Genomic DNA, 16,487 nt, shown 5'->3' with positions numbered 1-16,487 from the left:
AGGGAGGGGCAGAAGAGAAGAATGTGTGGCTAGGGCAAACCTGTGCCCCAGTGGTTCTGTACCCCTGCAGTAGCCCATGGTGGTTGTAACGGCAGGGATGTGGGCTGGGCTAGCCCTGAGGCCTGTAGTAGTGGCTACTTCAGGGTGACCCTCCAAAGCATGCCGACCAGGGAGATCTCCCCAGACCTGCCTTTTTCCCCTTGAACTTGAGGCCGGGTGGTATGACCAGCATGCCTCTAGGAGTGTTTGGTGAAATCATGGGTGGAATCCATAGTCGGGGGGGGGGCATGAACTGGGCAGCAGCTGGGCTGTGTAATTTCGGGGAGTGGAGTGTGTTGGTGGAGCCAAGACCCATTTTGCATTTAATCCATCGAGCAGCAATGCAGATATAGGGAAGAATGGGTTTTAAAGGGTTAACTGAGCATTTCAGACCCATCCGAAAGGGCTCTGGGGTGGGAGTCGCGTGGGAATCTTTTCCAGCCAGTTTGCTCACCCCTGCCGGAGAGTCTTTTTCCCCATTGGTTGAATCCACCCGCCTCTCCCCCTGAAGAGAGCTTTCAGCTTTCCCCCTCCCCACCTCGCTCCCCACTGTTAGCCTTGTTTATGTCACCCTGTTTCGTGTCAGTTTCGTAAGATTCCATCACTAGCCTAGAACCAGTTTGAGCCAATGTTTGAGCCATTTTGGTAACACAAGCGAAGTATCTCTATTGATGTTCTGCTGTGCTGCATTACGGTCTCACCTGGTTGTGTATGCTGCTCTCCTCCGTACCACATTAGATCATGCTGCTGCATCAGTACCAGCCGTCCCAGGGTCTCGACAGCTGGATTCTAGCTCTGCCACAAGCTACTCTAACCACAGTTATTCTGAGCTGGGCTGGTGACAAGAGGCCTGAGGAGCTGATTGCTACACTTGGGCTTGCTTTTGTATGTGATGTCTGGCCTGATTCTCCTTCCACACGGGCAGAAATCCAGGGTACCTTCACTGAAGTCAGCGGAGTTACACCAGTGTAACTGAGAGCAGAGGCTGTGCCCCCAGGGGGCCAAAAGCTGGTGTCAGTTAACACAGCTGTATTGAAGTCAATGCAGCTCTGCCGATTTACACCACCCTCAATTTATTTGACTTCACTGGGAGTTTTTCCCAAGTAAGGCATGAGTAAACCTGGAGTAGGGAGTGAGTAAACCTGGAGTAATGAATTCACAATTTGGTTAGTTATCCTCAGTTTATTTTATTTCACTAGTAGTTTTGTCGGAGTAAGGAAAGGCCAAACCCAGAGTAAGGGAGGAGTGAATGCTGGGTAAGGGAGGAGTAAACCCTGAGGATTTGTCCTCTCTTCATGATTTTAAAGCTCATCCACATGCAGGGAATCCTCCAGCTGTTGGAAAATGCCCTGTTTGGTACCAGAGTTTGGATCCAGTTGTCAAGCCTTGACCTGGCTTTCAGGTTCTCCTGACACCAGCATCCTGACCTTGCTCAGCCCAGTTTGGTCCATCAGCTCAGTCCATCTCCTGGCCAGGAGGTGAAAGAGGAGGAGCTTGAGTGAAGCTCTGAGCAGGGCGCTGGGCGTTCCAAGAGCAGTGCCGATGTGGGGACAACCCATTTGGTGGTTTTTGTTGGGGTACGTCTCGTGTGTTTTCTTTCTGATTGTCACTCACCTCTCCTTGTCTTTCCCCTTTCACTGCCACCTGACACAGGAGCAGCTCACGGTAAAGTCTTTCTCTCTCTCTCTCTCTCTCTCTCTCTCTCTCTCGTACACATTCTGCCTATGTTCTCTTTATTTCCCTGTGCTCATGATCATGCGTTGCTTTGAATGGGAAGATCTGTCCATCACTCGTTTAGGTCAGTTCTTGTCATTGGCCCCTCTGCTGGACACCCACCCAGATTTCTCTGTCCCCCAGGCATAAGGCACCTTGTTGCCTCTGTCTCGGTCCTGTGCTGGAATGGGGTCTCCCAAAATGGGACAGTGGGTCCCTTCTAAGGAAATGATTTCCTTGTACAGAATACTTTGTTGCCTTTCGCAGCATTGTTCCTGTGAAACTCAAACCTGGTGACCTTATACTGAGAAGAGGGAGTGGGGTCCAGTGCTAAGGGCGGGGAACTGGGAGTCAGGGTGCCTGGGTTCTTTTCCCAGGAGAGAGACTTGCCAAGTGTCTGATAGTTATCTGGGGAAGCTGGGAGGCAGAATGCCTGTGTTCTGTTCCCAGTTCTGGTAGGGGAGTGGGGTCTAGTGATTGGAACATGGGGAACTGGGGCTAAGACTCCTGGGTTCTATCCCCAGCTCTGCCACTGATGTGCTGTGTGATCTAGGTCAAATCAGTTTCTCTCTCTGTGCTTCACTTTCCCCTTCTCTGAAATGGGGATAATACTGATTGACACCCCCCCCCCAGTGGATGGTGTGAGGGTGAAGAATGAACGTTTGCAAAGTCCCTTACAGAGGCTAGTGATGGATAAAGTGTTGTTCTGAGCAGCAGGGCAGCTCGCAGTGAGTAGCAGCAGTGAGAAGCCCTGTGGGAAAATCACCAGTTCCCCATCAGCTTGGCATGAAGCAGTTCCACTCCAGCCCTCCGGGCTGGGGCTGGCTTTGGGTGAGATTGTGGCCCAGCTCTCCGCCGTCCCATATACCGGGGGCACCCATGATCATCGTGTAGCCCCTGTCCCAGGCTGGGACCCAGGCCTGGTGTTATTGGATTATATTACATCCAGCACCTTCTGGACTGGATCTGCCCATATGACCCAATCAGTGCTGGGGAGAAGAGCAAGTGAGAGTGCCCAGCAGTCTGTGCTGAGATCTGGGGCTGGAAGGAGCTCCCGTCCTGCCCCTTCTAGGGACCGAGTCATTAGTACACGGGTTCTTAGTGTGCAGCTAATAATAAAAAGGGACTTTTCCTATCACCAGACATCGGTCCCATCTGCCAGCCACAGCACTCCTAGGTTCTGTTTGACCTGTGCTGTTAACTCCCAAAGTAGCCTTAGGTAAGTTGCATAGCCGCTCTGTGCCTCAGTTTCCCTGTCTATAAAATGTGGATAATGAGGCTTCTGTGAGGAATGAATTTGCTGGGTCTCAGCCTTGTTCCTAGTGGGACAGATGTCTATGGCCCCAAACCACTCTCCTCACAATCAGCGATCCCTGTCCCTTTTCATTGGCAGCCTCGCCAACAAAGCCAGGATTGAATGGGCCATGAAGGCTTCACTCCCTGCTCCCCACAACAGGGATCACAATTGGCAGGGTGTGCATGGGGAAGCTGCCTGGCTAGTAACCATAGACAGGACATGTTCAGGCTCCAGGGCCCACGCTGAAGCCCCTTCCACTAGTGGTATAAAAAAAAATCGTGTGTGTGCAGCGAGGGGGAGTGATTAAAGAAATTTCACAGTGGGGAAAACTACTGAATAGATCAGACTGAATTCCCCCTCTCCCTGGATGTGACCCACCCCATTGCTCTTACGGTGGTTGCCGTTTACCACAGCTGCTTGTAAGAAGTGGGGACTATGTAGTTTAGTGGTTAGTGCAAGGAACTGGGAGCCAGGGGAGTGGGAGTGTGTTCTGGTGGTTAGAGCAGAGGATCAGAAGCCAGGACTCCTGCGTTCAGCTTGCGCCTGTGCCACTAATTCCTGAAGTAGCCATAGGTAAGTCCTTTCCCCACTCAGTGCCTCAGTTTCCCCACGTGTCAAATGCGGATAATGATACCGACCTTGGTAAAGAGCTTTGAGGTCCCTGGATGAAAGACGCTGTAGAAGAGCAAACACCTGGTGAAGGGCCCCACCCCGCTCCCCAGCGGAGGAGTTCCTTCTTCTTTGCCTTTTCTCTTTGTGGAGGTGTCTGCAAAGCACGGTTTGGTAATTTCTGCTGGCTCTGTGGAAATGACTTCTAAGACAAAGAACGAGGTGGTTGTTCAGACTGCGGCGTTTCATCATTGAATGACGACGTCCCCGTGAGGAGAGTGAACTGGGTTTTTCTAGTAGGAGTCAGGATTTTCTGTCTGGTGGGGTGCTGGAGTGGAGGTGTTCCCCAGTCCTGGATGCCACCCATCAGTTGGGCAAACTAAATCACCCTACACTCCCCTCAAATGTGGGATTTGTGTGGTCAAGACTGCTCACTGTGGACCAGCACGTAGGGTGACGCCAGCCAGGACAGACTGGGAGCTAGGCAACTAGAGAGAAACACAGGGTCTGTCTATGGATGGATGGAAAGACATCATAGGTAGGTAGGTAGAGTGGATAGATAGGTAGGTAGAGTGGATGGATGGATGGATGCATCCATGGATGGAAAGACACGATAGGTAGGTAAGTAGAGTGGATGGATGGATGGAAAGACACCATAGGTAAGTAAGTAGAGTGGATGGATGGATCCATGGATGCATGGCTAGTTAGAAACTGCGGATACATAGGTGGAGAGACAGAATACATTAAATAAATAGATTAGGGTTTTGAACTCCACCTTCTCTGGGATAATGAGGAAAGGGCCAACTTGGTGGTGTGTGATAAGAGCACCTCCGAATGGCAGCTGATGAGTGCAAGAGGTGAGGAGGAGACAAAAGGGCTAGGGGTGGCCCGGGCTTGTAGATGAGTCACTTGGGAGTGACCCAGTAACCCAGAGTCTCCCACCAACAGATGGGTGCCCCGCGCCCAAGGGAATGGACCTCCATGAAGAACCCTGTGTCTAGAATGGCACAAGGGGCCTGGGCCTCATCGCCCTTCTCTCTCCCCATTCTCCCACCCCCACCCAACGTGTCTCTACAGAGGCAGCAGCAAAGGGAAGGACATTAACACCATCAAATCACTGCGTGTCCTCCGTGTCCTCAGGCCCCTGAAAACCATCAAGCGATTGCCAAAGCTCAAGGTAGGTGCAGGGATGGTTGAGAGCAAATAAAGGAGTTGTGGCTGCCTGAGGGGAGTGGCAGGGGTTTGCAGGAGCAGGTGCGGGGGTCAGAAAAAGGGGCTGGGAGACAGGAGATTGGGTTCTAGTCCCAGCTATGGGAAGGAGTGGTGTCTAGTTGTTAGTGCAGAGTCAGAACTCCTGGGTTCTGTTCTTGTTTCTGGGAGGTCTCGTGGGGTAGAGCAGGGGACCTGAGGACCAGGACTCCTGGATTCTATCCCCAGCTCTGGCACGGCCTTGCTCTGTGACCTAAGTGAGGCTAATCTCTGGGCATTTAACCCCTCAAAAATAGGCAGCCAGTTCCTAATGGGCCAGGTGGACCTGACTGCAGAGCGCCATGCTTGGGAAAGGGGCTGTTTTCTGGCTATGTGGAGATGGGACCAGGCCAAGTGGGACTCGAGGGTGGAGCAAGTTTAGTCTGGACTCTGCAGTCCTCATACAGTCCTGACTGGGGCCCCCGTCCTTTCCAGGCTGTCTTTGACTGCGTGGTGAACTCTCTCAAAAACGTCCTCAACATCCTCATCGTCTACATGCTCTTCATGTTCATCTTCGCTGTGGTGGCCGTCCAGCTCTTCAAGGGCAAGTTCTTCTACTGCACGGATGAGTCCAAGGAGTTTGAGAAGGACTGTAGGTACGGAGCCACCTTCCTCTGTCTCTCAGCACCTGGCCATGGCCCAACCCATCCCTGGGCTCCTCACACTTCCGCTTCCCCAGCCACCTTCTCAGCAGGGGGCCTCACTGTTCCCCGTAGTCCCGTTCGGCCTCCAGGAGTGGAGCAAAGCTGCTCTGCTCGCTTGGCGGGTAGCCTAGCTACACAGTGGTGGTGGCCAATGCAGAGGCAGTGCCTGACCTCACCTCTGCTCACTTAGCATTGAGTTTGCACTGGCCCAGTGGCGCTGATTTCAGTGGAGTTACTCCTGATTTACAGCCCGGCTCGTTCCTACGCTCCCTTAGTGTCTCCCACCTACTTACTGGTATCATGACCCTCCTCTTGGCAGCTTTCCTTGCCCCGTGGCGGAGCAAGGCAGAGCTTAAGGACAGAGTCACAGCGGGCATAGGGTAGAAATTACAATGGCCTGCTTCTCTCACATACGCCAGAGTGACACCCGGGTGACTCCCCACCTGGAGTAAATCGGCATCACTGTGCTGAAGTCAGTGGGATCAGATTCCTAGCTGGTGTAAAGGGACATTGCTCCACTGGAGTCAGTGGGGTCAGAATCCCAGCTGGTGTAAATTGGCCATGGCTGCAGTGGAGTCAGTGGGGCCAGATCCTTCGATGGTGTGAACTGGTGTTGCTCCATTGACATCAGTGGGGCTATTTCAGATTTACATCAGGGAGAGAGGCCCCAAATGGGTCAGCAGGTCTGACTCTAGTGGCCTGATTCTCCACTCACTCTGAGGTAGCTCCCGGGATTCAGTAAAGTGACGCTTATTGACACTGGAGAAAATTAGATCAGAATCAGGCTCTAAAGTCAGTGGGGTGGATTATGAGACATATAGAGTGATCTGAAAACAGCCGGAGAGTGCCCCTTCAGAGTTCCCTCCGGCCCAGCTGACATAGGGGAGGGAAGGGGCTGTGGTGGAGTAAGGGGCCCTACACCTTTTAAGACCTGGTACCAGTGAGCTACCTGCAGGTTCAGTTACACTGGGCCAGGTGGCTGGAGGTCAGACTGCTGTGATCGGGTCCTTGTCAGCCCTCCCACACCCAACTGCACCCAAGCTGTGCTCAGGCCTGGTGGAGAACTGAGCCCACGGCAAAGGCTCCGAGTCCCTACTCGCTGACGGGGGTGTCGATCAGGAGTTGCTGCCGGGCATTACACAAACGTGAAGCCAGCACAAACAGGAGCAGAATTGAGCCCCCTAGCCTGCGTGAAGCTGTTCACTCAGGATCTGCTCCCAAGTGAGTGAGATCAGGAGCTGGCCTTAGGAGCCCAGTGCTATGCCCCAGCCCTCCTGGCTGTGCAGCTGACGGTGTCTGTTCGTCCCCAGGGGCGAGTACCTGGTCTACGAGAAGGACAATGAAGTGAAAGCCCAGAAGCGGGAGTGGAGGAAATACGAGTTCCACTATGACAACGTGCTGTGGGCACTCCTGACTCTCTTCACTGTGTCCACGGGGGAAGGCTGGCCACAGTAAGGAGCTGCCACGGGGGCGGGCCAGTGTGTACAGGAGAGGGCTGGGGTTAACCCTTTTCTCTCTGAGATCTGGGGTGAAGCATCGCTTAGATCGCAGCTGAATGTAGCTGCTTCAGCCTGGAGCAGTGAGACGTAATGACTAGAGCACCAGACTGTGACTCAGCAGACCTGGGTTCTCTTCCAGCTCTGCCGCTGGCCTGCTGGGTGACCCTGAGCCTGTCATGTCCCCTCTCCATGCCTCAGTTTCCCCATCTGTAAAATGGGGAGAATGGTAGCCCCTCACCTTTGTAAAGTTTTCCCAAGGCGTAGGTGAAAAGGAAAGACGGGCATGTGCATGTGCTTCAGGACTTTTGAGTTCTGTTCCCAGTTCTGCCACTCGTCTGCTGCGTGAGCGTAGGGCCAACTCCTTAGCTATTGTAGATGCATAGCTTCATTGAAGCTGTGCTGAGTTACACCAGATGAAGATCTGGCCCTTGGACCTTCTAGGCTGCTTTTTCCTCATCCATATTACCAGGGTATTACCACAGAATGAGCCTAGCTGGGGACAGGAATTTCTATTAGGCTTGAACTGACTCCTCCTTGCTGCTGTTTGTCTCTCTCCTACCCTTTCTTATTTCCATCTTTCTCGCTTTCTTCCTTCCCTTTCCACCTTCCTTCCTTCCCCACTGCAGAGTCCTCAAACACTCGGTGGATGCCACCTATGAGAACCAGGGCCCCAGCCCCGGCTATCGTATGGAGATGTCCATCTTCTACGTTGTCTACTTCGTGGTCTTCCCATTTTTCTTCGTGAACATTTTTGTGGCCTTGATCATCATCACGTTCCAGGAACAGGGGGATAAGATGATGGAGGAATACAGCCTGGAGAAGAATGAGGTGCAGTCCAAGTCAGGGGGACCATGCCACTCTGTCCCTGCTTCCCCAACAGCAGCCCCTACACCAGCTCCCAGTGGCCATGCCCCAGCCACCATGCATCTCGCCATTAGCACCGTGGCATGCCCTGGATCAGCTGCTGCAGGGCCTGTGTCCATCATGGAAGAAGGAATTCAGGCTGTTTCCCGGTGCTGATGTGCTGCCTGGAAGGGCGCAAGGCCAGATTACACCACTGAGCCACTGGGGAGAGCTCCCCAATTGCCCCCCTGCAAGCTCGCTAATGAGCAAGCTCTATTCCCAGCCTTCTGGGTGACCCTGGGCAAGTCTCTTCCCCTCTCCATGCCTCAGTTTCCCAGTTTAGATGGCCTGGTGGGACAGGGGTCTGGCTGCTGCTTCTGGTGCTAGAGATTGTCGGTTCAAATCCCCAGCAAGTGGAGGGGAGAGAGAACTGCAGCAGCTGCATATGGATAGCCCACGTTAGACAGGAAGGTCACAGCAGGGTCCCTTCTGGCTGTAGCATCTGTGAATCAGGGCATGGAGCAGCCCTGAGCTTTAGAAGAGGGCACTGGAGAAAGGCCAGTGGTTTGCAAGGAGCTTCCCTAAAGGGCCACAGGAAACCAGGGGCTGCTGAGCTCTTTCAGGTGGCATGAAGAACCCGTGGGGGCTTCAGCTGAGAGAGCTGGGACGGTCCCCATGATGACCAGTGCATAGGGTCATGTCGCCAGCTGGTGTAAATCTCCATTCACTTCATGAGGGAAATGCTGATTTACGCCGGCCCTGTTACGATCATCTGCACTGATCTCCCGCTTCACACGGGCCAGAGAGCGTCCTCTGACCCACCACAAAGGGGTCGGAGAAGCATTAGACCAGGGCAGCCGGTTGAGCTGTCCTTCGCGCATGGGGCTAAGCCAGTTCAGAGTCTCTCGGCCTGGACTGCCCCTGTGCCCTCTTCCCCCTGCGCCCATCCTGACGCCGGTGGCCACGAGCCCCTCCCGCTCTAGTGGCTGTGTCTGTCCTCTCCGCAGAGAGCCTGCATCGACTTCGCCATCAGTTCCAAGCCCCTGACCCGGCACATGCCTCAGAACAAGCAGAGCTTTCAGTACCGCATGTGGCAGTTCGTGGTGTCGCCGCCCTTCGAGTACACCATCATGGCCATGATCGCCCTCAACACCGTTGTCTTAATGATGAAGGTGAGCGACCCCCTTGTGGGATGGGGCAGTATTGACCAGGGTATGAGATGCCATGCTGTAGCAAGCCTGGCAGAGCAAACATGGGCCCCTCCTGCATAGCCGGCATGTCCCCCTGATCTCGTGGGGCTGATCTGGGGACCTGGCCCGTCCCGTGGGGCTGATCTGTGGCCTGGGGACCTGGCCCGTCCCGTGGGGCTGATCTGTGGCCTGGGGACCTGGCCCGTCCCGTGGGGCTGATCTGTGGCCTGGGGACCTGGCCCATCCCGTGGGGCTGATCTGTGGCCTGGGGACCTGTCCTGTCCTGTGGGGCTGATCTGTGGCCTGGGGACCTGGCCCGTCCCGTGGGGCTGATCTGTGGCCTGGGGACCTGTCCTGTCCTGTGGGGCTGATCTGTGGCCTGGGGACCTGTCCTGTCCTGTGGGGCTGATCTGTGGCCTGGGGACCTGTCCTGTCCTGTGGGGCTGATTTTTTGCTCTCTCTTCTCTTGCCTTTAGTTCGACAAGGCCTCAACTGCTTATGAGGACGTGCTAAAGATGTTCAACCACGTCTTCACTTCATTATTTTCCCTGGAGTGTCTGCTGAAGATCATGGCCTTTGGAGTGCTGGTAAGTGTCTCCACAGCCAATTCCGCTAGGGAGCATGGGGTGTTACCATGGAAATAAAAGACAGAACCCAGCTCCTTCAGCAGGAGGGGATTCCCCACCTGTTCTTCCAACCCCATGCCCCGCCCTCCCCCCTTTACCAGGCGGGGATTTAACAGTCTCCCCCGCCCCCCCATCCTGTAGGCAAGTGTCAGAACACCTTGCCACCAAGTGATTGGGGATGGTGGCAACTGGCAACTAAGAGGTGATTGTTGAAGGCATCTCCAAGCACTTTGTAAGCTGACCCCAGCTCAGGGAATGGGGTAGGTTGTTCTGGGTGGTTCAGGGAACTATAATGAGGATTCAGGGGAGCAAAATAAAGAGGGGCTACAGGAGAAATGTCCCACCAGTAAGGTCCATTAGCATCGTCTCCCCAAGAGACATGAAGGAGTCCAATCTCCATTCATGGCTTGCTGAAGCTCCCTGGGGGTTTGAGGCTCCCACCATTGGTGCAGGTGCTCAGGGCAAGGAACCCACTCCATCCTGCACAGAGGGATCTGGGCTTCCGTTCAGGCAGGAGCCAAGCCAGTGAGAGGGGTGCTCAGGGAGGTTAAGAGGCTGGATTTGAGGAGCAGCACAGGCTGGTCTGGCAGGGAGAGCAGACGCTGACAGATGGAGAAAGGAAGAGAGAGAATGAATCTCCCGCAGAAAATGTGGCTGATTTTTGATCCTGCCCCATTCCCTTATTTTAACTGGGCTGTTTTCTCATGATTCCTTGTGTTTGCTGTGCTGGGTTCATTTCTCAATTGGTGGCTTGCTCCACAGAGCTATGGACAGCTCGGGGACAGGTGGCTCTGGTGGGGTGGGAGAGGGCTGTGATTTCTTCTCCTGCTTGGGGAATCCAGCCAAGGACACATTTCTGTCCCTTGGCTGGGAAGATCCCAGCAACAGTAACATATTCTGGTCCTGTGTGTTTTATTCTTTCATTTTAAATGTCCATCTAACTGTCCATTCCGATTGGGCTGAGAGTGGGGGCACCTTTCCAAAGTTTTGGAGGGGAAGGGGGGACCCCCTTGGTTTAGCTGGTTGATACTGGGGGCCAGAGATCCTGGGTTTGATTTTCCTCATAGGTGGGGTCCTGATCCAGAGCCCCTTTAAATCAGTGGAGAGGTGCCCAATGATCTCAGTGGAGTTTTGGTCTGGCCCTTACACCAATGACACAGCAGTGTAACACCACAGTCTTTGCACCATCGTCATTCCCCCGGGTAACTGAGATCAGCATCAGGCCCCAGTCACACCAGCCACCCCAGGATCATTCAAGGTGCCAAGAAATACCCCCACCGCTCCTTTAAATTAACCCTTTCGACCCCCTCCCCTCTTGCCTGCCAGATCCATTGGAGCTCACCGAAAAGGTAACCTGGGCTCTCCCGGCGTCAGGGCACTGGGGGCAGGGAGGAAATGGGGCTGGGTCGGGGGGTGACTCTCTGTTCTCGTTGCTGTTGCTTCCGTCGTGAATGTTGTTGAATGTTTGCTGCCGTGTTGCTGTTCCTTTTCGTCCTTTGTTTTTGTTTTTCTTTATAGAATTATTTCCGTGATGCCTGGAATATCTTTGATTTTGTCACAGTTCTGGGTAGCATCACAGACATCTTAGTGACAGAGTTTGGGGTAAGTTCGAAACACCGTCTCCTCTCTTATGGCCTTAGCTTAAGCAGAGGGGGACGCTCGCCAGAGGGGGGCACCACAGGGATCAAGACATGAGAACTACAGTATGGGCTTTTACCCCATTGTGCCTGGCCCCAAGGAAGGACAGATGCCGGGCGAGGGAGACAGCTGGGTTGGAGCCACATTCAGTGTCATCCCAGATAGCCGCTGTGGGGAGAAGAGAGCCATGCAGTTTCTATATGAGGAGGCCCAAGAATTCTTGTTCTGGGGACAGCCCCAAGTGCTGAGGGACCAAGGCAGATGGAGTCAAAACCAAACCCAGCTGGGCATTCCTGCCCACCTGAAAGGGATTCAGTGAGGGACAGGGTCTGATCTCACACGCCATATCCCCAGTCACTCCACTGGGGGTGGGCATACCGGCGTAAATCCGGAGTCACTCCACTAGGGGTGGGCATGCCGACATAAATCCGGAGTCACTTAACTGGGCGTCAGTATGCCGGCATAAATCCAGAGTCACTTTTCAGTGTCCATTGGAGTGATGCCAAATTTGCACAGGTGAAGCTGAGAGCAGAGCCTGGCCCCTGGAAGGCAGAGACAGAGAAAACTGAAAGCAGCCCAGGATGTTCCCCAGGAGGCAGGGGAACAGTCCCTGTTACACACACACGGGCGCGCACACGTTACTGACAGTTGGATTTGAACTGGGCCATCGCCCTCTGCAGAAAGCCTGCTGCTCAGGCCCTCACCCCTTGGTAGCCGCCAACGGCGGAGTTCAAATCCCACCTGGAGAGAATTCAGCCAGCCCAAACTCAGGGCAGTGGGCAAGGGTACCTCTCCCGGGGTGACTGGGGATCATCCTGTTTGTGGAGTGAACGTCATGGAGAAGATACCTTGGGCAAACTTGAGGGAAATCTGCAATTCAGTGTAGTGTAGGGGGCGGGTGGCAGCAGGATACAGGAGCAGGGCAATGCCTGTGATCTGACTGGCACTAGCCCTGGTATAGAACTGCAGGAAGCAGCCCTGGGTGGGTTGAGGAGACGAACTGAATGGTCTAGCAGGTCTCCTCCATCTCTGCCACCAACTAGCGCCTGGAGAGCCTTTCCCCCAGTGTTAATTAATCCTGCAGGATGGGGTCTGTATAATTATCCCTCATTTTACAGATGAGGAAACTGAGGCACAGAGCAGGGCAGTGAGTCACCCAAGGTCACAGAGAGAGCCAATGGCAGAGCTGGGAATAATACCCAGAAAACCTCCCTCCCAGTCTCCTCCTGTAACCACTACGACACATTCCCTCCCACCCAGTGGCTGGGAACCCAGGTGTCCTAAACCTCTCTTCCTTCCTGCTGTAAACACTAGGCCACACCCCCAGCACTGGGAATAGAACTCAGGTGTCCTGACTCCGACCCCAGGCAAGGCCTATCCCTCCTGGGATCCCCTGGTGACAGAGACCCAGATACTGATCTCAGTGAAGCTGCTCTAAAGGGTCTTACTATCTTCCGAGAGCTGCCTTCCAACCCTGAGTGTGCAAAACACACTAGTCAGTGGGTGTGCAAAAGGAGTGTAAGCCACTCCCCTTGGCGTTTCACACACCTGTCTGCCCACCCATATCCAGCCGCCACATAGCCTGCCCTAGCGCTCGTCTCTACCAAAATGGGGTCTTTGCTTCCTGGCACTTGTGAGGTTTGGATTCTCCTGGTCTGTGGGTCTGGGGATAGGTGGGGGCTGGCATTGCTCAGGGCATCCAATGGGATCCCAGAGGCAGGCAGAACGAGGGGCCAGTACCTGGCAGCAAGGTGTGGGGTTTGCTGGTGGGTGGACCTTTGCCAATCCAGCCCAGCACACAAGTTCCTTTCGAAGGCCCCTCCTCACCGTGCCAGGCCAGTGCATGCCAGGGGTGATGCCTATGTCAGGGGCTGGCCCGTTGCACAACTTTGCCTTCTCTACCTGCTCTTGACCTCGATGGCCTGTACCATGCAAACGCAGTAGACCCGAACTGGCAGGAGAGCTCTGCGGCAGTGCAAACTCTGGAGGGCTGGGGGAGACAGGGAACATGGCCCACGGGCCCTTCCTTCAGAAATCACCTAGAACCTGTTGGCCTCTGGAGACCCTCCGGCCCAGTGGAACTGTACACAGGGGGCTGATAGCCCCAGAGAAGGCAGAAGAGGCTAGTACCTGCTGCACAGGGCTGGGAACTAGGACTCCTGGGTTCTCGTCCCAGCTCTGCCACTGACTTGCTGTTTGATCTTGGGGGCATCTCTTCCCCTCTCTGTGCCTCAGTTTCCTGACCCATCTCCCAGGGTCGGGGGAGGGAGGAGCCGTGAGGATGAAGACCTCGGCCTGAGGTGGCAAAGCCATGGAGACTGGATGCTTGGGCCTGCGCCAGAGGGCAGGGTCCCAAGCACCGGGGAGAACCCCTGCCCTTCGCTCCCTTGCATCAGAGCGGCCCCTCAGCAGGCAGGGGAGTGGGGTTGGTGCTGGCGCTGCCCTGTGCGGGTGGGTCGGGAGTCTCCTGCCTCATGCTGTGTGCTCTCTATAATGACTGTCTCTCTTGTCTTACCTTCTTTCCATGCTGTCTCTTTATACTGTGCTATTTTGGGGCGACACCCTCTGAAAATGTCATCCAATCAAAATGCACTATGAAAAATCCATGTGTCCATCTATGAATCGGTCTGTGTATCCATGCCAACTAATATTTCTGAACTTCTTCCGCCTCCCACCCCCACCCCCACGACAAAACACCCCGTCCCCAATCTGTCGCTCCATCTCTGTATATTACGCTGGTTGCCAATCAACCTGTGACACTAAACAACCCCCTCAAATCTCTCCCTCTGCCCCCAACTCCTCTCCTCCTATTCATCTCAACATCTACATCTAGAATCCGGTTGGTTTAATATCTTTCTGAAGCCTAAATGCATTACCTAAGAGCACTCTCTCATCTCCGCATTGCATGAGTTACTGCACGGGAACTGCCTGCAGCTAGCTGGCTACCTGCTCTCTTTTCTTCCTTCCTCTCTCTCTCGCTCTCTCTCTTTCTCTCTCCCTTCTTCTTTCCTCCAGATGTACGTATCTTTGAAACAAAGCAGCAAAAAAGAAAAACTCTCTGTACTTGTGTCTTTCTCTTCAAAGAGCCTAGTGTAGGCTGAGTGATACAGTGTTACAAACTGGGGGCTGGCTCTGAGTCGGAGGGCGAGAGATTCCCCAGATCCAGGGGTTGATCTCCTGAGAAAGGGTTGGCTGGATTCTCAGGGAGACGGAGATCCTTAGGTAGAGATGTGGGTGGACCAAGAGATAGACCCAGGTGGACGGGTGGATGTCCAGATAGAGGGATCCTGGGGAGATCCCAGTGGGTGCACAGAGTGGGGACAGCAGGTCCCCAGGCTTCTAACCTCTCCCTCTGCACAAGGTATTGGCTCAGATCTACAGCTAGATCTCAGGGACCCGGCGCTGACCCTCTGAGGGTTGGGGGCTGGGATCACGAGCACACTGGAGGGAAGAAGGAACCAAGAGGGCAAGGCTGCCTCACTAGAGAGCAGCTGACACCTGCAGGGACTACTCCCCCCATCGCTGTTGGTTGAGAGGCAGTGCAGGATGGGCAGGGGAGATGGAAACCAGGAAGGAGCAAAGAAGGGCATATACCTGTCTGGGCCCCACATGTGCACAGGAAATGGCCTCCTATACACACATCCATCACACGTGGACACCTCCCCCAGGCATGTACACACATCCCACACACACTTATTCCCCCCGACCCATCCCCGATCATGCCCTGCTGCCTGTACACGCACCTCACACACATTCACAGGCAGATCCGTGCGCGCACACGCTGCCCGCTTCCCTTGTTAGGTGTTTCCCTCCCCGGCCTCCAGACCCCTCATGCTCTCCCTCCCTCCATGCCCTTCTGCTGCTGTTCCCCACTGCTCTCTCCTCCCCAGGCCCCTCTCTGCCGAGGGGACTGCAAGGGGCTGCCATCTTTGCCATGGGTGACACAGATCCCTCCCCCCGTCCCAGCAGGACCTGGACTGAGCCCTACCAGAGGGAAGCGTCTGGGGCAAGCTTGAAACCAGGTCAGCAACTCTGCGTTGCGTCCTCTGGGATTAACCAAAGGGGGTAGGGCGCAAGGGCTGAAGGGGAGGAACCCTGTAGCTTCATTCAGACATAAGATCCAAGAGAGGGGAGAACGGGGCAAAGGCATGGAGAGGAGGGCAGAAAGGAGCTGAGAATACTGGAAGAGCTGCCTGGGTGGGACGATGGAAGATCCCCTCCCTTCTCCATTCCCCCCAGTTTTTCTCTCTCTCTCTCTCTCTCTCTCTCTCTCTGCAGAGCTGGGGGGCCTTTTTCTTCCATGCTCCCGCATGAGCCTCACTGTTTGATTTCTCAGTTGGTTTGGGAGGCTGATAAATCGGTGCCGCCGCCCCCAGAGGGTGCTGACGCATGCTCCCCCCCCCCTCCCCGGAGTCCGTATGTTACACTCACTCCTTGGAGGGATGGCTCACAGCTTCTGGGAACACACACCAGGGCAGCTTCTCTAGGGAAGGGAGCAGGCAGACCTCCCCATGTCCGGGGGTGGGGGGAACGGACTGGAGAGAAATGCCCACATATAGGGAACCATGGATTGGTGCATTGGCCTATGTTGTATATTGTGTAGTTACACAACAGCTCCACGGTATCTGTTGTGTAATTATACAGCCAGGCCCTTGGACCTGGTGTTAATTACACAGAAGTTCCCTGCTGTGCATTGTGTAACTACTCAAGGGTCTCTGGGCTATGTTATGTATGAGTCACGTGGCCTGTTCTGTGCAATTGTGAGAGTCACATGGGGTGTTTGTTGGGTACGGAGCCCTGGTGGTGCATGTTGTGTGGCAGCACAAGCCATGTGGCAGCACAAGCCTTGTGGCTCACCTTGTGCGATTGCACAAGCTTTTTCTGGCACGTTTGGCTGTTGCACAAGGATCACACAGCCTGGGTCATGAGATTACACAAGGGTCCTGTGGCATGTGTTGTGCGGCTGTACATGAGTCCCTTGGTGCATGTTGTGTGGCCACATACGTCTTGTGATGTCTGCTGTGCAGTCGCACACGTCCTGTGGTGAGTGTTGTGCAACTACACAGCTGCTCCCTGGAAACAAAGGGGTTTCTTCTTGCCCGGCAGGGCTTCCCACAGACCGCAGGGAGGGAGTCCACCCG

General features: G+C 54.6%; 1 protein-coding gene across 18 annotated transcripts in view; it reads left to right on the top strand.

The window, feature by feature from the left end:
- CACNA1A (calcium voltage-gated channel subunit alpha1 A) overlaps positions 1 to 16,487 on the top strand; it is a 157,322-nt gene that overhangs the window by 96,576 nt on the left and 44,259 nt on the right. For 12 of the 18 annotated variants that reach the window (XM_037887956.2, XM_043532900.1, XM_043532892.1 and 9 more), the window contains exons 25-32: positions 1,693 to 1,704; positions 4,736 to 4,835; positions 5,342 to 5,502; positions 6,861 to 7,001; positions 7,676 to 7,877; positions 8,900 to 9,064; positions 9,559 to 9,669; positions 11,227 to 11,310. In XM_037887956.2, the coding sequence (XP_037743884.2) occupies positions 1,693 to 1,704; positions 4,736 to 4,835; positions 5,342 to 5,502; positions 6,861 to 7,001; positions 7,676 to 7,877; positions 8,900 to 9,064; positions 9,559 to 9,669; positions 11,227 to 11,310 (976 nt within the window). The remainder of the gene's footprint in view (positions 1 to 1,692; positions 1,705 to 4,735; positions 4,836 to 5,341; positions 5,503 to 6,860; positions 7,002 to 7,675; positions 7,878 to 8,899; positions 9,065 to 9,558; positions 9,670 to 11,226; positions 11,311 to 16,487) is intronic. The other 6 variants (XM_043532895.1, XM_043532902.1, XM_043532894.1 and 3 more) reach the window with 2 other exon arrangements.

This window comes from Chelonia mydas, chromosome 20 (assembly GCF_015237465.2).
Source record: "Chelonia mydas isolate rCheMyd1 chromosome 20, rCheMyd1.pri.v2, whole genome shotgun sequence".
Lineage (NCBI taxonomy): Eukaryota > Metazoa > Chordata > Testudines > Cheloniidae > Chelonia > Chelonia mydas.
This window is presented reverse-complemented; position numbering and strand designations above follow the sequence as displayed.